The 25426-nt window shown below is 31.3% G+C and overlaps 1 protein-coding gene across 4 annotated transcripts; it reads right to left on the bottom strand.

Annotated features, from left to right (window-relative positions):
* Positions 1–817: 817 nt before the first annotated feature.
* Positions 818–24949, bottom strand: LOC132760125 (helicase with zinc finger domain 2-like). 4 transcript variants are annotated; one of them, XM_060752030.1, is made up of 21 exons: positions 24837–24949; positions 22533–22658; positions 20471–20687; positions 19456–19495; positions 18772–18884; positions 18084–18293; positions 17341–17377; positions 15664–15788; positions 15013–15102; positions 14548–14611; positions 13420–14032; positions 12980–13068; positions 11449–11619; positions 10458–10595; positions 9497–9876; positions 5998–6228; positions 5219–5443; positions 3801–3957; positions 3217–3384; positions 1745–1913; positions 818–1377 (listed from the first exon to the last, which is right to left on the bottom strand). In XM_060752030.1, the coding sequence occupies exons 3-21, from the start codon at positions 20675–20677 to the stop codon at positions 1368–1370; spliced, it is 3237 nt and encodes a 1078-aa protein (XP_060608013.1). In that variant the 5' UTR covers positions 20678–20687; positions 22533–22658; positions 24837–24949; the 3' UTR covers positions 818–1367. The 4 variants fall into 4 exon arrangements, with proteins under 4 accessions (XP_060608013.1, XP_060608011.1, XP_060608012.1 ...); XM_060752028.1 differs by having other exon boundaries at positions 15001–15102; XM_060752029.1 differs by lacking the exon at positions 22533–22658 and having other exon boundaries at positions 15001–15102; positions 24837–24939.
* Positions 24950–25426: the final 477 nt, after the last annotated feature.

The following is a 25426-nucleotide window of genomic DNA, read 5'->3' on the forward strand; positions in this document are numbered from 1 at the left end:
CGTATCTCGTACATTTTGCAAGGGATTTTGTCCGAACTATTACAGAAGCTGTGTCATCAAGTGTCCTGGCGCATATGGTCAGGGTTTTATGATTTAAATATTTCTGACCTAATAATGGTTCTGTTTTTCTGCCTTTTATTGGAATATATAGTGAACAATGTCTTCTGTTAATTGAAAAATGCTCAAAATCTGTATGAAAACGGACTGACAGAATTCGTGCGGATATATATACAAGTGGACTGTCAAAGAACAAAAAAGGAACAACAAAGTTGTGTACTAAATAATAAAACACCAAGCAAAAGTATATAATAAAACGAAGAAGTAAATATTTATTGAACGTTTAGGATTGGCAATAACAATAACAACAGTAAATTTATCAAATTCGAGAATTATTTTTGAGTATCATTTGAAACTGGATGAATATAAAATACTATTGTTTAAATAGAAAAACTAAAACTAATAATCATGAATAGAAATAAAAGTAGAAATAAATACACATAACATTTTGTTGTAATAAATTGCATTCTACTTTGTCAAGTTCATGAGATATAAGGTAAAGTGAATCAATGAAATAAATTGGTAAACAAACTTTAATTAGTTTAATCGTGAACAAATAACAAAAACGAATGCTACATAGTGTGCCATTATTATTGTTTAAAAAGAATTTCTACAATAATCACAACTATAACTCATATGCATCATATTTTTTCAATGAGAAATAATCTTCTTTCACGCCACCTGCCGGATGATACCTTCTTGGATTTTTACATAGAAGCTGTGAATCAAGAGATTCGAAGATTGAACCAAAACGGATGAATAACACGAAGATTTCAAAACCTGAACTCTATTCATTTTGAAAGTTTATCCAGCGATGAAAGAATATTAGTGATAAAAAGGCTTAATAATGAACAAGGAAGAGTAAATTGCAGTGGTGATTAAACAACAACTTAATAATCCAAAGCATATACTACACTTAATCATGACCCTTCCTCTTCAATTCATAGCAATATTTTAAAATGCATTGATGAATTTAGGAAACGGCAATATTTTTTATGAATTTGACATTTTTCCAAAAGATGTACTACTAATTGGCGACATAGACAAATAACTCTCGATTATAATGTTAAAATATAATTGGCGACATAGACCTCTCGGTTATAAAATGTACGACCATATTATAAATACCACTTTAAAGCTACATGTTATAAGTATAATATTGCACGTAAATGTATATTTAAACTGTTAAAACACAACATTCGGCATAAAATAAACATATTTCTATATGACACGATGATACAATGCAATACACCAATGCAATGATTTCACAATTAAGGATTGTCTTTGCCAACTGTATGCATTCTACGGATCTATTTCTTCCTGAAATAATAAGACAAATTATCGACCATTATCAGTTTAACAATAAATGGTTTAATTATTCAACAGAATTAAAGTGTTGTCAAATAAAAAGAACTGGACAATTTTTATGTTAAAGAAGCAATATTTATAACTATATAATCACCGAAAAATAACAAACTTATATTACGAGTATGCCAAGATTCATTGAGGAAGTTATCCAGCTATCTTACATAAGGTAAGTGGTTCTTACTCAGGTGCCCGCTTTTGCCTTAAAATATAACCGAGGGGACACATGAGGTCTTCCTCCATCAGCAAAGATGGAAAATCGCCATATGACATTTACAGTTTATGTGTGACGGAACAACAACAACAAAACAAAGAAACCTACTTGTCGTATCTTTGATGGCTTTTCAAAATGGCTTCTCTCATTATTTCCCGTCGACTCCTTCTTATATTTTGCGGCGGGAACTCTTCGGGAGTCTTTATACACCCTCGTACTTCGTAATGTTGTATCAACTTTTTCCATGTGCAGTCACATGCGAGTAAATTTCTGTTACCTGTCAACGTTTAATAAGAAAATAGTTTTTCTTGTAAATCATGAATTGTTCTTTTTATGTTTTATCTATATCTTTTGACTTTGTTATTATTCTGTTTCCAATTTTCTGAGATACTACGATGACCGCTCTTGTGAAGTAGGTCATCATTTTGTTTCGTAGATTCTTTATTGTCGAAATGATCTTGAATTTGGAAATTGTTTGAATTAAAACAGTATACAATTGTTGACCATATTGACTTTACGTCATAAACTTAATTTTTCTAGTGACATGCTCACCATAGATCACAAGATCACCATAACTTTGGGTACATATTTCTATCTTCAAAATCTTCAAGTTTCATGTAACTGATGGATACTAGTATATAGAAAATATGACCTTTATGTCATCTTGGGACAAAAAGTCAAAGATAAATGTGACTGTGATTATAATTATTGACAATAATTGTCTGTGTAACCCTCAACTTTACCGATTATCGTACATGTTTGTGGAGAACAAACGTAACATCTTATTACATTAATATAGCAAAAATATGCTTCTAGAAATAATCGCATTTTCAACAATATCTTGAATAATTATATCTTTCATCTACATGTTTCAATGCTATGTTTCTCAAATCCTCCTTGTAAAGTGCGAAACAGATTTAAAGACACAGTTTTTTGCCTATTTGATAAAATTAAGGTCAGCGGAATGTTAACAGTTTTAGTTTGTTAAATATTTGCACTCATTTTAGTTAAGTTTGAAAACTGCAAGTTTCCTGTTATTTGGTAAAGGTAAACAGAAAGCCAAGTATAAAATCTGTGCACGTATATATGCAAGATGAAAACATGGATTACGGATAAAATCATGCGAGCTCGCGAAGTTGCCGCACGTTTTGAAAATGCGTGACTTAGGGCGCCATGTAACATAGTTTTTTGCAATGACGGCCCGATAATTTCATTATCAAAACATAACTGTCATATTGTAACGCACTACCACGTAAAAAAGAGCATTACCACGTAAAAAAGAGCATGACGTAATTAGTTTCGAAACATTAAAAACAGATAACGTAACGCAAAATCACAAGTAAAGTTTTATGCAAGAATAGCGCTTATGCTCTCTGACACAGTTATCCCTCACCCTGCGGGCATGGGCTTTAAATTCGCCCCGTGTATCTGAAGATATTATTGCATTAACCGTCTATTATAATGATGTTCTTGTCAACTCCATGAATATCAATTAATGTTTTGAGGAATGATTTATTATCTTGACCAAAACTTGCATCTATAATACAAAACAAGCAATACATTTTGAACACAATATCTACCTATGATGATGAGTCCCTTCCGAGCTCTAGTTAGGGCCACGTTGACCTGATTCATGTCGTTGATTAACCCCAAGTTACGCTGGCACCATTCAGGAGTAGGATTATTGATTATTTTACATTCCGGTAATGACCGTACAGTGCTAAATATCACATAGCTACATTCGCATTCTGTAAAAAACGTCATCGAAGTCTTTGATTAAATATATGACACTACACGTTTAGTAGACTCATTATTATAAGTTATAATAGCAATTATGTAGCTTATTAATCGTTCCACGCAATCTGGCTATAATAAATTGAACAATATATATACAAAAATCAAAACCAACAATTAAATCAAAATATTTGATGGCATTTAAAAGAAACACAAACATTAAGAGGACCGATGACCTATCAATGATGTAAACATTTTAAGACAAATTTTTGAACAGCGAGTTACAGAAATCTTTTTTTTTTCTCTCAAAAGAACCGAAATAATTGCACTTAAAAAACAATAAAATACATGAATGAATATGAAGTGATGAGTGAATAACAGTATTCTTTTGTCTGAGTAATTCAGTTAAATAATACTTTTATAAACACACCTTGACTTGAATTGACTGTGCTTACAATGTCATTTGCTGTTGTAATACCATTTCCTTCAAGCCTTCTTTTTATCTCAGAACATTGCGCATCATACTGCGTCAAGATCTGAACTGTTTCATTTGGAACTTCTTTAGTCAAATATAAGAAAGTGGCAATCTGAAACAAGACAAAAATATGCTCGCCACTACTGCTCAGTCTCATAATATTAAATCCAAAATTCATAACGTTTAAATGATCAATACTCACAGTTCCATTTTCCCCTCCCCTAAATTGAACTCTATCTGTGACAATGGCATTGGCAAAAGGAAAATAAATGTTTAATCCAACACGATGTCTCCCAATCCTTACAATACCTTAATGTATGTAGTAACTTAATCATGTGCATTTGTTTTCCTCACACCTCTACCTGACCTTTGATATAGCGACATGCAATTTGTGTCCAACACTAATACACATGATGGTTAACATGTTTGTCAAAAGTAAAATAAATAAGACACCTCTGTAAAAGATATAGTTTACACAAACTCCCCGCAGACAGTCACGGCTGGTGACATTGACATTACATATATAATATTGACTTGAATTATGCTAAAACACCAAGTCTTATGCTTGTGAACATTCCTTCCTTATGTCTCATGGTGGTAAACATCTGTGTCATGTAATTCTATAATCCATGCATGCATGCAGAAACTATATGTTGTATACTCAGTCATTTTTTATACTTAACTGCAGAAGCCTGTTTCCTTTACGCGGCACCGCCTCGCAATTGTTAACAAGTGTTTTTTCACCTCTAAATTTTACCCTGATATTTGATCTAGAGAACTGTTTCATTCACCCGACAAAACGTTTGATGGTGGTAAACATTTGAGTCCAGTAATGTTAAAATTCGTGTATAAAAGATATAAATTGAATGTTGCCTTGAAATCATCTTTAGTGACTTAGCCTTAAATATATTGATCTAGATTATTTTGGCTATACACACTTTAAAATTAAGGCCCTTTTACTCAATACAAACAAGTTGTTCAAATAAACATTTTCATTTTATTTATCTGCCTTTTGACGTTCAAGTGTGGCATTGACTTTGTTTTTAAGGACTTGAATTTCGCAACTGACACATTGCCTTACAATGTTGAACATTTGCGCCAAGTTAATATCTTGAAATATTAGAAGTATCTTGCATGCAAAACGATCAAGGCAATCGTTTTAAGTGTCAAATTGACCTTACAGAACGTCTCATAGTGGTGTTCGTTTGTGTCAAATAACATTCTAATACCAACACGTATGTAGAAGATCAACTCCGGACAAAACTGAATGTATTCTGCAAGTCACCAGTACTTTTTGTGTGACATGAAATATAAGCGATTTTCTTTTATCATATTCTATAACTATCTTCCAAAGTATAATACTGATATATTACCACGTGATTGATTTCAGCATCATTTCTCCATGATTGCACATTCCCAATAATGGACAAAGTTACCATGTGCTCCCCTCCCTCAATATGAATAAGTACATGCGGATAAGTATTTCCTTTTGCATCCTTTGGCCATATGTGTAGACTATCTTCTCCCCAGGTTCCTCGCATCGTTCTTAGTGCTGATTCATAAAAGTGTTTTGAAGGCAATCTGCAAATTTCAGGGTTCTGAAAATAAAAAACATATCAAATATACAACATGATAAAAAATAACTCGTTAATTTTCTCCCCCTTAAACAAAACTTTTTGAAAACAAATTAGAATGCATCAGCCAACGCTGTACGTGAATAGCGACATTCATTGATTTGGTAAAAATATTGCTAAATAAAACGCACCTTCTTTCTGGGTAATTTGATATACAAGTCTGTATTGCCTACAAGCCAAAGAAACTGCACGGTTTTAGAAGAATTTGTCGTTAAAGTGACTTTTTCAAGACAAAGGGAGAGTCAACAGACGGCAATGAAAAGGTCGGTTTGACTTGATACAAGTCGCGGAAAGTCTTTTATGTCATTTCTCTTATTAAAGCGTGTGCTGTGAATACTTTCTTCTTATTGTTTATATTTTACAATTTACAACGGTGAAAACGACAAACAGAATATCTAATTTAGTTATTATCTTCACATGTAAAGATATAAATAGAGTCATTTTAGCGGTGAATCAATTACGTGTGTTTAAATATGAATTAACATAAAATTACATAATGGTTTTACAAATGTCAGTACCATCCTGTATTGGTCTGATAGTCGAGTAAACGGAACATTTTTAGAAGATTCTGTCGTTGCATATCTTTCAAACAGTGACTTTTCCAAACCAAGGAGAGCTGCTTCTCTGCACTTTACCACTGGCCTTAATTGCTTATGATCACCTATGAGAACAACATGCTCAGCCTTAGTTGCAATGATTGTAGCAAGTGCCTGTGGTTCTGTACACATTGCGGCATCGTCAATTATAATCTAAAGTAAAAAAGGTAAAGATAAGAATGTGGAAATTTATAAATGTCATGTTAAATTAAAACTTACACCTTATAACTTTTTTATTGATGAATCATTTAGAAGAAAATGTAGATGCTTATAATTTTCTTTTCTTTTTGTAAATAAGAAAACTTTTTCGGATAAATTGAGAATAATGTGCATGTGTTTTTATACAACAATTCTCATATCTTATATAAAAATCGTTTCTCAGATATTGAGAAAAAGAAAAAGAAGTAGAAAGATAATTGTATTTAAATGGATATTCACTATCATTATTATTGTTCACATTACGAAGAAAGCAAACAAATAACAGCGCAGTATATAACCATGTCTATTTCCTGTTATCGCAGGAAAGGTTACAGGCTCCCAAAGAGTTACAGTGATAACAAGAAAAGCATTGATGCAAAGCATCAAAGGGCGTCCAAGCAGCAGGTGCAGATGAACTAGTAGATATATGATGACAAGATATTCTTATATACTTTTCAATGGTTCATTGGTTTTTACCAGAATTGTATATCACTTATGAATGAACGGACGAAAGACATTGTTCATTATTTATAACTTTGATTGGCATGCTAGAAATTAGAATATTACTTGTTATTTCTTTATGATCGTGGTTATTAATAGCAACGGATATACATGTATACAATCATTTATAATCCATATGTGTAACGCATGATCAACACCATACTTGTGTAATTGTCCCTTATTATGTTATCGCTATTAGCGAGGACCCCCTCTTAAGGTATCTGTTCACACTTAGTAACAATATGACACTTGTTATATTACCATGTTGATCATGTTGAGCATAATTGTTTATTATACAATAATTGTAATATCTATTTTAATAAAAAAATACAGATTTTATGAATATTGTTTTTTTTTTTTGTGTTTTATGCGCTATTTTAATACTGAGTTTTTACGTTTACTACTATTTTAAGAATTTAATTGTCATATTGACCTACGATTATAAGTCCAAACTTAACTGGAAAAAGTCAGTAAATCATGGTTAATCTTTCAATATATAATATTGTTTATTCTTAAACCATATACATGTACATTTGTATTTTTCTTTATCATTTTTTTTAAATTATCAATCAATTGAATAATTCATAAAATCTGATTTGTTACTTTGAATAATTCCTCGGCATCTATACTAAACACGAATAACAAATTAAATAAAATGTTTCAAAGTTGAAAGTGTCATATTAATGCCATAAAAATGTACATTTTTCTCAATTATTGTACATATTTATTGTTTTTATCTCATATAGATAAGATAAAACATGCGATTTGTTTTGTTGGTTTTTTTTTCGAATTGTATGAGTATGTATAATAATAATCAACAAGCAATTATCATAGTATTGCAAGCAATCCATAAGTCCCCTACCGGTAAGAGCCCAAGCAACATTCTGAAGGGCCATTGGCCATTCACTTATGTTCCTATTTTAAGTAAATTTGTTGAAAAAGTTCTTTAAAAGTGATCACAGGAAACAGTTTTTATGTACAGACAGACGGACTGAAGGACACTCTAAAGTTATTTTTTAAACATCCCTGTTATCAAAATATAACATTTTTAAAATCCTATCATGATTGAAGAAGTTGGAGTAAAAATTACCAATTTCTCAAAAAAAAAAGTCTAAGTTCAAAAGGAGCATAATTCTGGAAATAGTCTTGCTAGAGTATTGAGCACTAACAAATGTTGAGTGATAATAAGAAACATTTATATGAAGTTTGAAGTAGATACATTCAGAAAAAGAAGTTATTAAAAAAAAACAATGTTTTTTTTCATGAAAATTTTAAGTTCAAGGGAGGTAATTCTGATAAATTTTGTGCTAGAGTTGTAAACCTTGTCACATATGATGTGGTTGATGACAAGCAACTTATATTTAAAGTTTGAAGAAAATACCTCAAGAAATAAAGAACTTTTAGTGAAAAAACTTAAAAACTAGAATCAGAAATATTGAAATTCAGTCTATTTGTTGCCATAGCAACCAGAATTTTCAACACAGGAAGATAAGAAAAGGATGTGCATAATTTCCATACTGCCATCTACCCATATGTCAAGTTTCATAAACATATTTTCAGTACTTTTTGTGTTATCACTGGATCCAGGTTATGTGTAAAATTTGCCATATTTTCAGTCTATTTGTTGCCATAGCAACCAGAATTTTCAACATAAGAAGAAAAAAAAAGACGTGCATAATTTCCATACTGCCATCTATCCATATATCAAGTTTCATAAAAATATTTTCAGTACTTTTTGCGTTATCGCGGGATCCAGGTTATGTGTAAAATTTGCCATATTTTCAGTCTATTTGTTGCCATAGCAACCAGAATTTTCAACATAGGAAGAAAAGAAAAAGACGTGCATAATCTCCATACTGCCATCTATCCATATATCAAGTTTCATTAAAATATTTTCAGTACTTTTTGCGTTATCGCGGGATCCAGTTTTGTGGACGGACGGACTGACGGACGGACAGACGGACGGACAGACGGACAGACAGACGGACAGACGGACGGAGGGTAAACCTAAAGTCCCCTCCGGTAAACCGGTAGGGGACTAATAAATTTGAGAGTTGATCTGTGTTTATTAATTATTGTAACCAAACATTCATTTTGAAAAAAAGCTTATTTATCCGAAAATATTTGTTCTGTTCTGTAACGAAATCAAACATCTTCTCCAAAACCGGGAGAGACCGGACAATAAACGTGTGGTACTATTCGCCGGTCACTAGTAAATCCCGGAACTGACCGGGAATTACCGATAGGAGTACATCCCTCTATAAATAGATTTTCGGAATATTTAGGTCATCAACTCATCATTCTATTTACAGCTTTCGGAATAACATACCACAATAACCCACTGTGTACTACAAAATGATAAACAAAAATACCCCGAAGAGCGCGATTTATTGACGGAAAAGGTTATTTCATTTGAAAATGTTTGCATTGCAAAATTCTCCAGTTCGCCATTCATTGTACATATCGCGACTAATTAATAATCAAGCACCCTCATACCGATCGGAATGATCGGCTTTTATTATGAACAACTATAAAAGGCTCGAGAAGTTGCTGTCGCCCTTTCACAAAATCCGATTTCATTCCATAATAGGCGCCGCGCTTCGGCGCGGACGCCAATAAGAAGCATGTGCTTGCAATTGCATGTCCATGTTCACATTGCATTGTTTAGGCTCGCAAGACAAAGTACAATGATTTTGTTTATATCTACTATAAATATCCTTACCTGGTAAACATCCAGTGTCTTAATAACCTCCTGTTTTATACACACATTTGTTGTGCAAAGAATTACATCATATTTTTTTATCTCTTCTATCGACACCTCCCTAACTGTATGGACATACTCTTTTACAGTCTTTGGAATATACTTATAGTTATTATCTTTGAAGAATTTATCTTTAGCCAATATTTCTTCAGCATAATTCTTGCCTTTCTCTCGAATGAGATGATGAAGAGCTACACAACGTAAATCTTCACTTGCACTTCTTGTGCTACTTCTAGAGTGAACAGTTTTCCCGGGAATCGGGAAGTCTAGTTCCTCAATTTGTCTGTCATATACACGGATAAAATTTGGTTTGCAACTGCCCATTCGCGTCAGCATGATAACTGAAAAGAAAGTACAATCTATTCAGACACATGATCGAAAGATGACTCGGATAAATGATCATAATTTTTAAAACATATTTTTTTACGTTTTGTTGTTATAAACATTTATGCAAATGCATATTTTGTATTAAAGGGGCTCCACTGAGGTTTAAAAGCCTAATACATATCATTTGAATTTCTTAAATAAATGAGCTGGGGCACTTTTAACAGAAATTTATGCAAAGATAGTTAAGAAATATACTTTGATTAATCGTATTTTTATTCTTTTCATAGCCCGATTTGATTGAAAAGTGTTTAAACGCTTTTCATTTTTGGTCATTTTTTACAATTTGAATAATTATTCTGCAAAAACGAAGTGCGCGAATAATCTGAAATGTTGCGCAAAGATTAGTGGTCTAAACCGACATCAAATGGTACATTTATCTGGAAAAAATATTTTTAGTCCCATCATGTCAAAAAAACCTTAGTCCCTTTAATAAGATACGGATGTAATTTTAGTTGTTAGCATTTAAATGCATTTTTTACAGAATCAGACTCTAAAAACTCGATAGAGAATGAATTTAATTCTTAAAAAAGATTACATGCAACTAAATCGGTCAGTTCATTCGAATGACTGCAATACAGAACTTGTTTCTTAGGATGACCTTCTTTACTCATCTGAAAATTGATTCTGTCGAATAGATACACCAGTTTGATGGCTGTGTAGATTTTCCCCGTACCTGTGATGATTAGAAAATATATTTTGATGCTTATACAACAAATCAATCCATCATATGAATATGTCGTACAAATAATCATCTCAGCTGTTCATACTGAGAACAGTATGTGGACGTACTAGTACATAAATATGTTTGCTCTGTAATAATGTCATAAAAGGAAGTAAGTGACAACAATATCCTGGAAAGACGAATGAATATACTGGTCAAGCAATTGTATGAAGCTTCTGTTTGGTCTGTTGAAAATTCAATATACCTACACGTTGAGATACCCGAATTTTTAGAGAAAAACAGAATTCTTAAATAAATCCCAAAATTGCAAAATTTAAAATGTTGCAGGCTTGGTTCTTAAGTCATGTCACATAACTTTGACCTTTTATTTTCTTCCCTTTTCCCTCAAAAACTAAATATTTATGGAACCTTTTTATGCATGTAATTGAGACTTTATACAAGCATGAATATCTTCTTTAACTGTCATCTATCATTAATAGCAAACTTATTCTGTTCTTATGGCATGAAATGTATTGTTCTGTAAACAATTAGATTGTCCAATATTTCGTTTAAGGCGACTGGACATACAGACAGACAGACAGACAGACAGAGGAATCACCTATAGTCCCTTCCAGTACACCGGTAACGGACAAACAAAACAAATACAATTTAACCAAATAACAAACAACAACAGTATTTAACGTCCATTCACGGACGTAATATAGAAAAAAACAGGAAAAAAACATTTACAGTAGTCTTAACCTTCATCAAAAATATAACTACAATCAACAACTGATCCTAGGCAATTCCGCAATTGTTATTTATCCTGACAAATACTCTACGTATTATAATGTTACGTACATACCTGGTGGTCCCTGAATCAACGAAAAACGTGACGTAAGTGCTTTATTAATTGCCTCTTGTTGCTTTATATTATTAAGTGGAAGACCTGTTTTTCTCTGTTGAGGATCATCCAGATTTTTAAAATACAAATCTTGATTATGTCTTAGACTTGCAATGTGAGCACGGCTTCTGTCTGCAATTCAGATGCTTACATTTTAATTTTCTGAATTTAAAACGTCATACACATTTAACCGTTTCTAATACAAATATCAAAATTATTTGCTTGTAAATTGATGTATATAGTTTCTAACGGACAAACTACTGTGTGCTAAAATTTTATTAATATTTCAGGTGCTGACTGACGAAGTTTATTACAGTTTAAAATGATGCGCATAGAGCAAGTTTATTTCCATGAATATATATCATAATGTTTTGTCCGTATATTCTTAATAAGACTAAAGCAAATTTAAGATTAGATTCAACATGGCTAAAAAAAACAACTTGTTGTTTTTTGTACAGATACTCTTAAACATTAAATGGTATTCAGGATAGTATTAATGCATTAAAAGGTATGTAGAATGTTATGACAATAAAGCAATATTCTGTCGTCATTTTGTTTGTATTTCAGGCTATTCAATATAGAAAATGGATAAATAAAAAATTTCCCATTAAAATATATAAATTGATTAGTTAATCAAAAAGCGCACGTGATGCACTAACATATTATTATTGTTTGAAATTGAAGTCTTGAAAAACGATACATTATTTCACATAATCGGGTTCATAATACAAGGTCAATTTATTGTGTTAAAATTTACAGTTTTTTTTAAACATCTGTTGACCTTACAATAGTTATATCACCAATTTTAATTTTCCTTTGAATTGTATGCCTACTTATCAATTATCTGCTTATAATTGAGGGATATAAAGCGTTTGAGCGATATTTGGTAAGTGTTAAACTGTAGAACCTTTTAATCTAAATCAAATCATTTTTGTTTTTAGTGCTATGATACACTTTATATATGGGTAAGAACTGCCTCCGATTTATTTTTACCCTTATAGTAAAATCTTACATTTTTTGTAAAATTGTAACTATATCATGTCCAATCAAACAAATGTTTGCCTTTACAGGTCATGAAACGTTTTCTTATGAATTTGTCTCGTTATGTTTTAAATTTTTAGATAAAGCATAAAGTGTAATTAAAGTTATCATTATATTTAAGAAAAGGGTTTAAAACTGTTAAATGTCGATTTAAATCAATAAGAACGTTACCATGTAGTTGTTATACATGTATATGCAACAAAGGTTTGGTGTGTCAACAATTTTTCAATCTATTTTGTTGCTTATATCGCTCCAAGAATTATCCCTTTTCAATATATTTGCGACGGTGCCAATTTTTATTCATGATAAAAATATATTTTTTTGTTTTTCTTTTGAAGTCTCATGTCTAACATTTTCCAGAGATCGGTTATATTTGTGTGTTGTTTGAAGAGTAACGATGTAAACAAAGGAAAGTAAGTTTTTTAAGAAAGAAATGTTGTAATTAACTTACCAAGATCTGGTATGCGTATGTTAAGAGCTATTTTGGCTGCCAACGACTCACATTGGCACGGAAGTTCTCTAATGAAGCATTCAGTTCTCCTTAAAACATATTTGAGAATTGCAACATGACGTGTTAAAGTTTTAAAACAAAAGCTGGCTTCGCTTAAAATAAAAAAAGAAAACTTACCAAATGTAAATTGAAATGCTGTAACATACAATTAAATGTTAACAGTCAAGACAAGCTTATAATTTTACAGGTTCAAATGTAAAAAAATATTTGTGGGATAGAGCTGTTGCTTTTCCTACTTATATTATAATTTGCAATCAATTTGTAATGCTTATTTTATCAAAGTCTAAAAGTCAATACACAATTATATGATTCTAGTTGAGTTTTAATTTGTATTAGTAAATATAATTCTTTGTTTTTCATAACTGATCAACTAAACATACCTGTCAATTTCCAATTTCTTTAATATTTCAACACAGAAATTCACATCTAAATTAACTGGAGGAACTTCAGATTTTTCATGCAGTTTAAAAGTAATGATAATTCCACCCTTCTCGTTTTGCAGATCTTTTCGTTTTACAATTTTGATAACTTTAGCATGGCCAATCCATTCGGTTTCGTATTCATTCAATGAAGGTGTTCTCTTGCAGGTTGCTGATTCCTTTATATTTTGTGATGTTGCCTTCAAACATAACCATTCGTAGGATCGTTTTGATTTACTTGTGCTTATACCATCACAGTCTTCTGACAGTTCGATATTATTGGCTTCACATTTATCGAGATCAAGTGAAAACCTCCCTTTCCTGTCGTCAAGAAATTCAATTGTTACGTCATTTATGCAAAAAGATTGATCGTTACGAACAGCACCTGTTGCAGCTTCCATTAAGATAACTGGAATCCATCTTTCAAGATAGCTTTGAACATTCGGGTACTTATCGCATGTTTCTGTTTTGGAATAACGATACAGGTAGAGAACTGGATTCTCTGTATGCTGGACACAAAACGTTTGTTTTGCCCCCTGATTCGAAAGCTTCTCATCGTCCAAAACAGCTTGATCTTTAAAATTTTAAAGAATAAATCTACAAGTTTTTGATAGAATTAATGGAGATTTTAATCAGTATAATAGCGTAATAAGAACTAAAAGTTAGTTATTTGTTGTGGATATGAAAATGTTGGAAGTGTTTTGTTCTCTGAATTATTTTTTTACAGACTGTCTATAAAGCTTAAACATGAACACAAGTTTTGTATAGGCTCTAGCATCGACCGTTTTTATTATCTTTTTATTTTTTGTACCTCCTTTAGAATCGTATTTAAAGAGGATTTGGGTAGTTGAGAACTATGCCCAGTTCTGAATTTTGCTAAATATTTGATACCGGTATATTAAAAACTAAATAAAGTAGTATTTTTTCATAAGATACACAAACTTTACATTCCGTTTTAAAATTCATTGTAAAACTGTAAAAACTAGATTGATTTCAAGGTAAGACATTTATTTATTTACTTAACTTGATCGGCATTATAGTATTCTTATCGAAGCAATTGAAAAATAGTGTCAGGTTAATTGAGCATACCATGTTGAATAGTTATATCCTTGTCCTTTTTTAACGTATCACAATCTTCATTAGAATTTGTTTCCTACAATTACAAATATGAAATTGCTTTCTAAAATTCAAAATTAAATTCACATGTCAGGTGCCGCCATATAACCAGAATTATATCTCGATTGACACAAAACAAATATCTAAAATTCACGAATATAATGTGAAGTGAAAACAAAATAAACATGTTTAATTTTACAAGGTGATTTATCAATAATTCTTTTTATGGTTTTATTTTTACCTTAAAAGGTTAATTATCTCTTAACATTTTACATCTCACCTGGCATCTTTTTGACTTAAGTTATCTTATCATGATTATTAAAGGTTTCTGGAATACAAATCAACATAGATTAAACCAGATGTATAATTGATTATTTTACAGAAGCTAAGTAACATATGATTTCAGTCATATAAAAATGTACTTACAATTAAACTGACCTCACCATGATGAGCAGATTGAACGTTTGCAGCTATTTGTTTTTGTATATCTAACCTTAAAGCTTCCAGACGTTGCTTGTTGCCATGTTCCTTTACCGGAAAGATAATAGATGTTCAAAACTATTGCAAACGGTGCATTACCATAAAATCTAATTAAGATTACCTAAAATTAGTATAGCTTCAAAATTCAGACTAAATTAGTTAAGAATCACAATAACATGAATTACAATTTACAATTTCCTTCATATTACAGCATGTTTGGTGAGTATTATGGAATATTGGTAATTTGCAATTCACAGGGCAAACTAAATATATTTAAATCGTCACATGGGGTCAGTATTTACAATATATAATTTTAGTTAAGGGTCACTAAGCAATTCTACATGCACAATTTTAAGGCAATATGCATTGTTTTTCTCAACAAGAAGATTCCTTTATAAATAAATTTATAAATAGTCTGGTGAGTTAAAAAAACCTGTCCTGTAAAGATATTTTGCAATTAAACTAATGATCAAATCATTAAGGATCTTGATTTTCAGCGATCAGCACTATTTAGGTGCTTATAGTTTACATTTTTACCCCGAAAATTACACTGAACTTAATTTAAGCATGAATTTTAAGAATTGAATCAAATGCATTATCAATACTTACTTTACAGTAGTAAATAGCCAGGTCGCACTTCTCTAAAGCGATATCAAAATTGTTGGTGTCATGGAATGAGCGAGCCCAAATCTCAAATGCCTCAGAGTCATCATAGTTACATGCATGTTGGAGAACTATAGAGGATACAATTTATTAATAAATGATTTTGATATCTTTTTTTCTATTGATGATAATAGATTTATAGAATATTTTAACCGAAATCGAGTTAACTTTTAGTAGATTCTTTTAAATTAAAATTAGTGAATGTGAGCTTTCATATTAAGGAAAAATTTTCTGGACTAACACATTTTTGTATTGATTTTCTTATATATTAGCATTTGTAAAAGCAGCAGCTCAAATTAATCACAGTATTATTTTTTGTTTACAATGAATACATATTGAGATCAGCATTGAATTTTAACTCTTGTTTTACTTGAATGGCTCGACAGGTCCCATACAGCTGTCCATAGTTATATATACATAAAGACCGAATGTTGCTGGTTCATTATAAGTGATATGTCTTAACAACAACATTTTGTCCTGATTTATCTCTTTTACTTATGGTAAATGCAATAAAACTTTTGGAAAATTGCATATTTTTCAAATATCTTTATAGTGTTTATAGTGCACCTGAGCAAATAGTTTCAAGTGAACTATTAGGATCGGTCAATGTCAGCCGTTCGTCCCCAACAGTTAAGTTTTAAGAGCGTAAACAAAAAATCATAATACAGCATTTTAATACTAGAACTATAGCCTATGTTGTGTTCATTATTTCAGTTAACACTTAATTGTTTATATCTGCTTTTTCCGTAGCTGAAATGCTGTAATCTTTTCAGTGAAAAAGTTTAAATACAAACATATCTGCTATCTTTAATCTAATAAATACATTTGTTTGTGACTGTCATCATTTTAAATGTCAATTAAAAATTAACCAAACACATACAAATAGATTTATTCTCAATCTATAAATTTCAAAGAAGAAAAGAAAATGCCAAAATGAACAGTTTTACTACTTCAACAATACCAAATAATATTAATAAGTCATTAAAAATGTCACAGAACCACCTGAACCTTCATTGGTATAAACAAAGTCAGAACTCGCAGTTTAAACCCACCACCCACAACGGTATGGATGCAATTTTAATGAATATTCCGATAAATTTATCATTGTAACTACTACATACTTCTTATGATTGAATTGCTTTGTTAAAAGTAAATTATTTTCTTAAACAAATGATTTTATATATCCAAAATTAAAAATATGTAGTGATATATAGCATAATTATTCTACATTTTCGCCTGATAAGATAAATTTTTGATATACATGTAGTGCTTTTGAATAGTAAAGAAGACTTTTAAAGGAAGAAAACATTTAGTGTTACATAGTTTTATTACAAAGTATTTAAAGGATAGAAATATTAAAATATAACTAATGTAAACTTTGTTTGTTTGTTTGTTTCATTTTACGCCTTTTTCCAACAGTATTTCAGTCATAATGTAAACGTAAGCACTTTTAAAAGTCACGATAATTACTCAGAAATAATATAACTATGGATACATGATAGTGCTAAACGAAGAGTTTAAAAGGGTGCTAATGTAGATAAACAACCGCTTTTTAGAGAAAAAACTAGATTTAAGCAATAAACTGAGATAAAGATTGCCCTTAGATTGAACTCACGTACTTACTTGTACTGCAAAGTTTCCTTGCATCTTCATGCATTCCCTTAAATAAAGTTGATATTTTATGCTTATTCAAAAGGAGTGCCTAATAGGTAAATTATCTACGGAGATAGCTTAAAAAGAGCATCATAATATGTTTTAAGCATTTGAAAGGAAATAACTTAAAGGGTTAAACTCATTTTGATCCCAAGGGCATGATTATTAAATCTTTTGTTGAGAACCTCAAAAAAATTGTTGCATCCCAAATAGTTTTGACATAGTAGTTCCGGAGGAAAGATTTTTAAGATATGGCTATTTAGGTCTAGATAAAAAAAGTCACCCTAAATTTGGAGCCCATATTGACCAAAGGGACATTGTTGTTTGTCATTTGTAGAGCTTCATAAGGCAAAACGTTATAGAAAACATGAAGCTTAAACTTTGTAGTATCACACAAAAAAAGACTTCAGGACAGATCCAATATTGATTCCAGAGGCATGATTTTATAGCTTCTCTACTAGGCAGTAATAAGTTCTAAACATTAAGACTCTGCGCATTGTAGTTTCTGAGGAGAAAGTTCTGTTAAATAATGACAATCGACACATAGGTTTGCCATTGATTACTTAGTTCTAAGGTGACCTTAACACAAATATTTGCATTAATTTAGAGCAATTATTTTCAATCATTCAATAACATAACGTCCCTTAACTATAGAACACTTTTTTAAAACGCAGCACCACTTTGTATTTAAAAACCTAAAAAAAATTATTTACCATTCGCAGGAAGCATCGAGCAGAGCGCCATAAGGAAGCCCTACGTCCTGGTTGTTTAATCAGCTCATGTTCCACTATGCCACATTGCATCAGGTACGAGAATATTTGTTTGATATCACCATCTATAGTCACACAGACATTACATTTTCCACGGCTCTCAGCAAGTTTCGCAAGGTCATCTATCTTTGCAAGAAGCCATCTCAGTTCCTTCTATAAAGAAAGTGTATTGCTCATTAAGTCAAAGTTCCATTTGTACATACTGGTAGACGAATATATTGTCTTTCCTTAGCAATAATTAATTATTGTGGTCAAGGCATCCGGTATTTATCATTGTGAAGCTGTATTTTCACGGAATCATTCTCTTCACATAGATGTGATGCAGATGGCTCTGATTAACTATAGACCTATCAATTATTGAAGTAAATACTTAATTCTTTCGGGCGTGTAGCGACATAATAATTAATAAATATAAAAGAAAAGATAAAATCTACATAGAGTCTGTCTTTGTAGGGTAAAGTTTTAAAGTATTACAAAATGTGTTTAACCCTTATTGCAGAGGCGCAATTTTCTTTTCCTGCTATTATTATGACATGAAGCTTGCCGGATATACATGTAGGATCACATTGATAATTTCTAACAATAAGTGCAAAATATGCAATGTATGGATACATATTGTTTATAAACCAACCTCGTATTGCATTGAAAGATCACACTTTTTTCTAGAAAAAACCAAGGAATTCCAAAGAACGTCAAATACTTTTTTATGGTTGTGAATATTCCAAGTCGAGTCGAAAATAATCGCTACAATAAATAAAAATAATATGAAAAGATATACTATCGTTTGTTGTTATGAAAACAAGATTCTAAAGACAAATATTATTTTAATGAAAATTATTCTTATATAAATATTTTACATAAGGGATATAAATTTTCAAGAAACCTAATCAGTTAAAAATGACAACATGAAAAAGCATATGAAAATAACCCGTCTCAAATAACACAACTATATTTTAAGTGCTCATGGACAAAGATAAGATATTAAATGATCTATGAATTAATTGTAAACGTTCTTCAGCTGCTGCTATCATATTAGCAGAAAACTGTCAGGATGTGCATCAGTTGCGGACACACTGAAATGACATAAAAGATTAGATGACGGTAGTTAAAACTTGTTCAACTGGTCTTTAAACTTCATTGTTGTTACCGGATCACTCCATTACTTAGTTGATATCTTTTGTAGGACTACTGTTGAAGATTAGAAAGTCGTATAAATTCCTCGGCATTATCATTTCTGTACCTTATATATAATAGAAATTGACGATATAGATTTAGAAATGTTAAGAACTTTTTTGTTAAATAAAAGTAAAAATACCTGTATAAAAACACCTTGTTGCCTCGAAGTTTTCCCCAATCTGCAATACAGATAAAAGTTTAAACTTTGCATTTGTTGCTGCTTACAAGAAAACATGTTCACCTTTCAACAAATATTCAAATATTTGTCTTGAAACAAAATTAATTTCTAATGTCAACGTTAACACAATGGGGACCGCCATATTGTAGAGGCTGGCTAGCACGATATGAAAGGTATTATTGGACAAATGCGCTTCATCAGCTGATGAAGAAACCAATCGAACGACCGGAATTAGGCTTATGAATAATTCATAAGTACGAAATATCTTCAGTCAGTTTGTGCAGGGTATTGACCGATACATGGACATGTATACGGTAAATAGCCTGGGTTACCGAGGATGGAAATAAAGTAAATGCTCTGGTCTTTATATCTTCAAAAATATATTATCATTTATTATAATAAATAAGTTTCTGACGGGATATACAGAAGAGTAATGAGAAAAATATGACCGAGGCGGAAGTCGAGAGTTTTATTCATGTAAGGAAACCTATATTCTGCCGTTTATCCCATCTGTACTTGTATAACGAATTTGTAATCACCTAAATTGTTTTTGACGTCAAGTTCATAAGTAAACCTAACAACTACGGGAAAATTACAATCGTTATCGACGGCCACGCCACATATTTAACCGTAGTTTAAGTATACGAGTTTTCATAATGGTTTAAATTTGAGCTATTTTTTTTAAGTAGTGACAGTTTAATGAGGAAATATGTCATAAGAACCAAACCAGATAAAAAAACTTTTATGCATATACGTAGTTAACCATCTACGCTGTAGAAATCCATTAAGAGTGGTGCGTGCTTCGGTACTTCACGGTATAAACGGCACAGTATACAAAGCGTTTAAGTCATAAGAATTTAAAAAAATGTATTTGCATTAGAAAAAAAATGAATAAAGTCATTTTCTTGATGAAATGAAATATGTTTATTAGCATTTAATATAGAGTAATATTGCTATACAGGCACTTCTACCATACCTTGTGCATAACAAAAGAACATCCTCCATACCAATCCCCAAATTGTTGCTCGTCTATATTCGTCCGCACGCCTGTTAAAAACTTACATTTCTCGATGTTGATATCCGCAACAGCTTGAAATGCCGTCTGCTTTGCACGTGTAAAGTCGTTGACCTCGAGGGCATCTTGACTTTCTTGTATTAATCTTGATATGGTTTGAACTGCCATCTTACACAAACTGTAAATAATGAAATAAACACGAAGCTTGAAAAGTTATTTTAATGAATATATCGTATCAACTTGGTAGAATTTAAACATTATAGAAATTGAATAAACCATTATGAAAAGAAAATCGGCTCTTTTCAAATAATAATGTCGTATTGACACATAAATGAATATATTTTTTTTTGCAAATTTTATTTCTGCGGATGAATTACTGTAAGTGTGCATAGCAAAAACAATCTGTTTAAATTTGTTGATTTTAAAGGCAATATTTCTATTATTTAGTCATAAACTGAAAAAAATATATTATTTCATACATTTTAGTTTTATTGTCCTTCTTGTTCAAATTTACGGCTTATCCTGATAACAAACGTTACCCTTCAAAATACGACGATGTATGTTTATTAAATAATAAAGAAGAACCTGTATAAAGTATTAAGCCAATATAAATTATCGAAGCACTGGTTTTAGCTTACCAGGAATAATATAGAAAAAGCTAAAATAAACAAGAGCTGTCGGTAGGACAGCACGCTCGACTATTCTAAGTGCTTGATAGTAAAAGAGCCTTGATAACGTAAAATTTAGAGCTTTGATAATGTTAAATTTTCTAAGTTCACAAAAGGGCTCATTTTTTTATTATAAATTCATGTTATAGGCCTTAGAGACAGTCTAATTATACAGTATTGGCTTGACTATTCGGAAGGTAATGTCACAAGGGTGTTTTATTGAGTATAATAATACTAATTACCTATGAATACATAAAATTGACAGAAAAGGAACAAGGGCTTGTTATTAGGATGTTTTATCAAGTTAATCACTGCTTTATTATTATGAATGCATATAATTGTCCCAAAAAAGGGACAAACCCTTCAGTAATTATAGAGATAACAGCTTACAAGCAAAACTTTACCATGAATTTCTAAGTTGAAAAAGGGGAGAAAAATCAGCCTAAATGCAAGATAGAATTATGGATCTTTGTCAGTGACCTACAATTATGACCCTAAATGCATATGTGAAGTTTTAAATAAATATCTTTAATAGTTATTGAGATATGTAAAACTTGCATGTAAACATTAACCAAGAGACTAAGTAGAAAAGGGGATATGAATCAGCCTTAATGCAGGATAGAGTTATGGAACTTGGTCAGTGACATACAATTATGACCCTCAAATTATGACCCTAAGTACATGTGTAAAGTTTCAAGTAAATATCTTTGAAGACCTTTAACCTTTAACCAAAATTTTCTAAGTTTCAAATTTAAGGGGCAAATAGTTCTGCAAATATTGCAGGCAGAGTTATGCAATTTTGCAAACTGATGTACATTGTTACTATAAAAAAGTATTTTAAATTTCAATTGAATATCTCAAGCAATAATTGAGATATTTGACTTTACAAAAAAACTTTAACCAAAATTTCTAAGTTAAAAAGGGGCATAATTCTGTCAATATTGTAGGCAGAGTTATCCAACTTGTCAATCTGATGTACCTTGTTACTATAAATAAGTATTGTAAGTTTCAATTGAATATCTCAAGAAATAATTGAGATATTTGACTTTACAAAAAAACTTTAACCAAAATTTCTAAGTTAAAAAGGGGCATAATTCTGTCAATATTGTACGCAGAGTTATCCAACTTGTCAATCTGATGTACCTTGTTACTATAAATAAGTATTGTAAGTTTCAATTGAATACCTCAAGCAATAATTGAGATATTTGACTTTACAAAAAACTTTAACCAACGCAGATGCCGACGCGGACGCTGACGCCGACGCCGACGCCGGGGCGACTACAATAGCTCTCATATTCTTCAAATAGTCGAGCTAAAAACGGTTTAACAATTTTCAGTAGTTTCATTGTACTTACCTTAGAAGAAACCGAAACACTACGCAAATATTTTAAGTCATCCTCTGACTTAGGTCCTTTGATACATATATCTCTTAACGATTGCTCCCCAAATGTATTCGTTATCTTTTATTGCGCCACCTTCATCTTAAAAAATAAAATAAACGCGGCTGAATACGGTAAAACTGAAAAAGTTAAATACGTTATGATAAGCTCATGAACAGATGATCATGTGCATCATCTTACCGGCTTAAACAGGCTGCATCATCCATTTGCACTACCTTGCACAAATTCAAGCATATTTCAGCAGTAAAATGTAAAAATGTGACTGGTGTCCTTGTTAAAAAAACATTAAAACACTCAAAAGTACGTTGTTGGAAATTTTCAAAATTTATGTTGACTGTAAACATGTCTACTAAAACATACCAAACTAGATTAGATTCACAATTGACCTTTAGATACAACATGCTCTTCATTAAAAAAATAACTTTTGTTGACAATTTTGTCGACTCGTTCTGTATGTATATTTCTTATGTAACGCGATTTATACGGCTACGAAAGGAACCAGTTGACTTTATCAATTGCTTATTTGGACATGTTATGATTGTCGTCAGTGTTGGTCATCTTGTTTATTTTGAAGAAAGAAATGTCTAACAGTGTTATAATTTTACTTTATTAAAGGTTTATATTGAAAATATCAAAAGCTATTTTTTTACTTTTCAAAATTATTTTCGAAATCATAAAAAATTGACTGTTTTTTGTTTGTTTTGAATCTAAAATTTTTATTAGACCTCGTTGATATTTCGTTATACATGTAATTGCATACACGTGGAGAGAAGTACTATAAAAGAGACCAAAATTTATGTCACCCGACATACGTTTAGCGCTCTAAAACATTACATACACAAATATTGAACATCACAATGAAATTCTACATTTTTTTTTATAATAAAAGAATATTTCATGAAAAATATATAACATCATATCATCAACGAAAATTTTATGCTTTATGTTATGATCATTATTAAAATATACCGTATAATAATAAATTTCAGAGTTTAGTAATTACAGAATATAAATATAATTAGAAGAAAAGAAGATATATAATAATTGACAGCTGATTGAGAACAAAACAAGAGAAAACTACAACTACAACATAAATGTAAGGAATTTCTTTATTTATAAAACTGCCCGAGATCTAACAATTTGGATAACGATAAGTGTCTGTTTGTCTGTCCATTCTGTCAAATTCCATGTCTCCGTCCTCGCGTTGGGTTTTACAGAGAAGAAAGATAAATTGAAATATAGATTAATTAATTAACTAACTATGGTTGCTCTGTCAGAATGTCAGAGAATTTGAATGTTAAATCATTCAGAATATCATTTTTAATGATTTATACGAATATTCAAGTACATTTGGTACAAGTGATTATAGATAGTGAATTTTTTCCGAAACGTTAAAAAAACAAAATAATGGCTAATTACAAACAATTATACCACTGTTTGACAATATTTTACCATTGTATCATAGTTTGGAGACCTTTCTGTTGAAAATGTGTCAGGGTTAAATCGTATACATATACATGCACAGCGCGGTAACTGGAGTGCGGGTATTAGTTACCCGCACTCCAGAGCTTGCCCATTGATTGGATCATTTTTGCTGGGGTTTACATATTGTGACGGCAGAGAAAGGGAAAGCGACAGAAATGTCACATTCAGATGTTCGTTCATTGGTTCATTTTTGCCGGGGTTTCATATTGTGACAACAGGGAACGTGCTTTTATGTTTGACTATGATACAAAAGAGAAAGAACACCAAAACACTCGGCAATCTGATTAATACTCGGGGGCTACGCCCCCTCGTACAAATCAGATAGCCTCGTGTTTCGGTGCTCTTTCTATTACATGTAACGTTTTTGTGTGTGTTACACCGGTCTCTTGATTACTTATAACAAAACATTACACTTTCTCTACACACATATATAACATGAAATTATGAAGCGTGGTAAAACAGAATACTACGCAATAAAGAAAACTCTTTATGTTGTAACATGATATACATGTTTTTACATGTGAATGTTTCATTTGATACGCCATTGTTATCTTTATTTCAAGTTTAAACATAATCTATAATTACTTGCCATTCGGTTTAGGATAAAAATTATGTTTTTTTCTTCATTTCAAGTCTATCCCTAGCATCATAGTGATCAGAAATAACTTTATTACAAGTTAACATGTTAACACTGATTCGAGTTGAATAGTAACGACAAAATCGAAAGTAGGTGTAAATGAATATGTTGCAAGATGCCAAATTAGATATTCTAACCTTCAAATCGTGAATTCAATCTTTCTGTAAGTTCTTTTAATTATATATCAATGTTACACTGGAACAGCAATCGAAACAACTCGGCAATCTCCGTCAAGTTCGGTGACTTCTTGAAGTCGCCCGAGGTTTTCCGATTGCCGAAACAGGTCATATTGTATGAACGACTCATGGTTGGTATCGTTGTCATCATTTAAGAGCGAGCTTCTTTAAACTAGTTAAACCATACAACTGAAATTATAGCCGTATATGAAGACTTTGTATCTATATCGAAAAAAAAAAAAATGGAAGTTTACAAAGGTTTACCGCTGATTCTTGTTGCTGGGGCGTGTCGGGTTGCGTTTATTGAACGCCACCCTACCATGCTGTTCTTGTTTATTTTCAACTTACGTCAAAATTTAGGCGTATTCTTTTCATTTAATTCTCGCATTTCAAGACTCGAGGCATTTGCAGGGTATCAAACTTGAGTTTGATTTTAGCGTAGGAATTTGGATTAATCAACATACCGGTAAAATTCGGTTATAACTAACTTAACGAGACCATTGTTTTTTGTATATGATTATTCGAGGATTTCGTAACTAATATAAGATATT

The sequence above is a fragment of the Ruditapes philippinarum genome, unplaced genomic scaffold, assembly GCF_026571515.1.
Source record: "Ruditapes philippinarum isolate M1 unplaced genomic scaffold, ASM2657151v2 ctg3111_1_1_1_1, whole genome shotgun sequence".
NCBI lineage: Eukaryota > Metazoa > Mollusca > Bivalvia > Venerida > Veneridae > Ruditapes > Ruditapes philippinarum.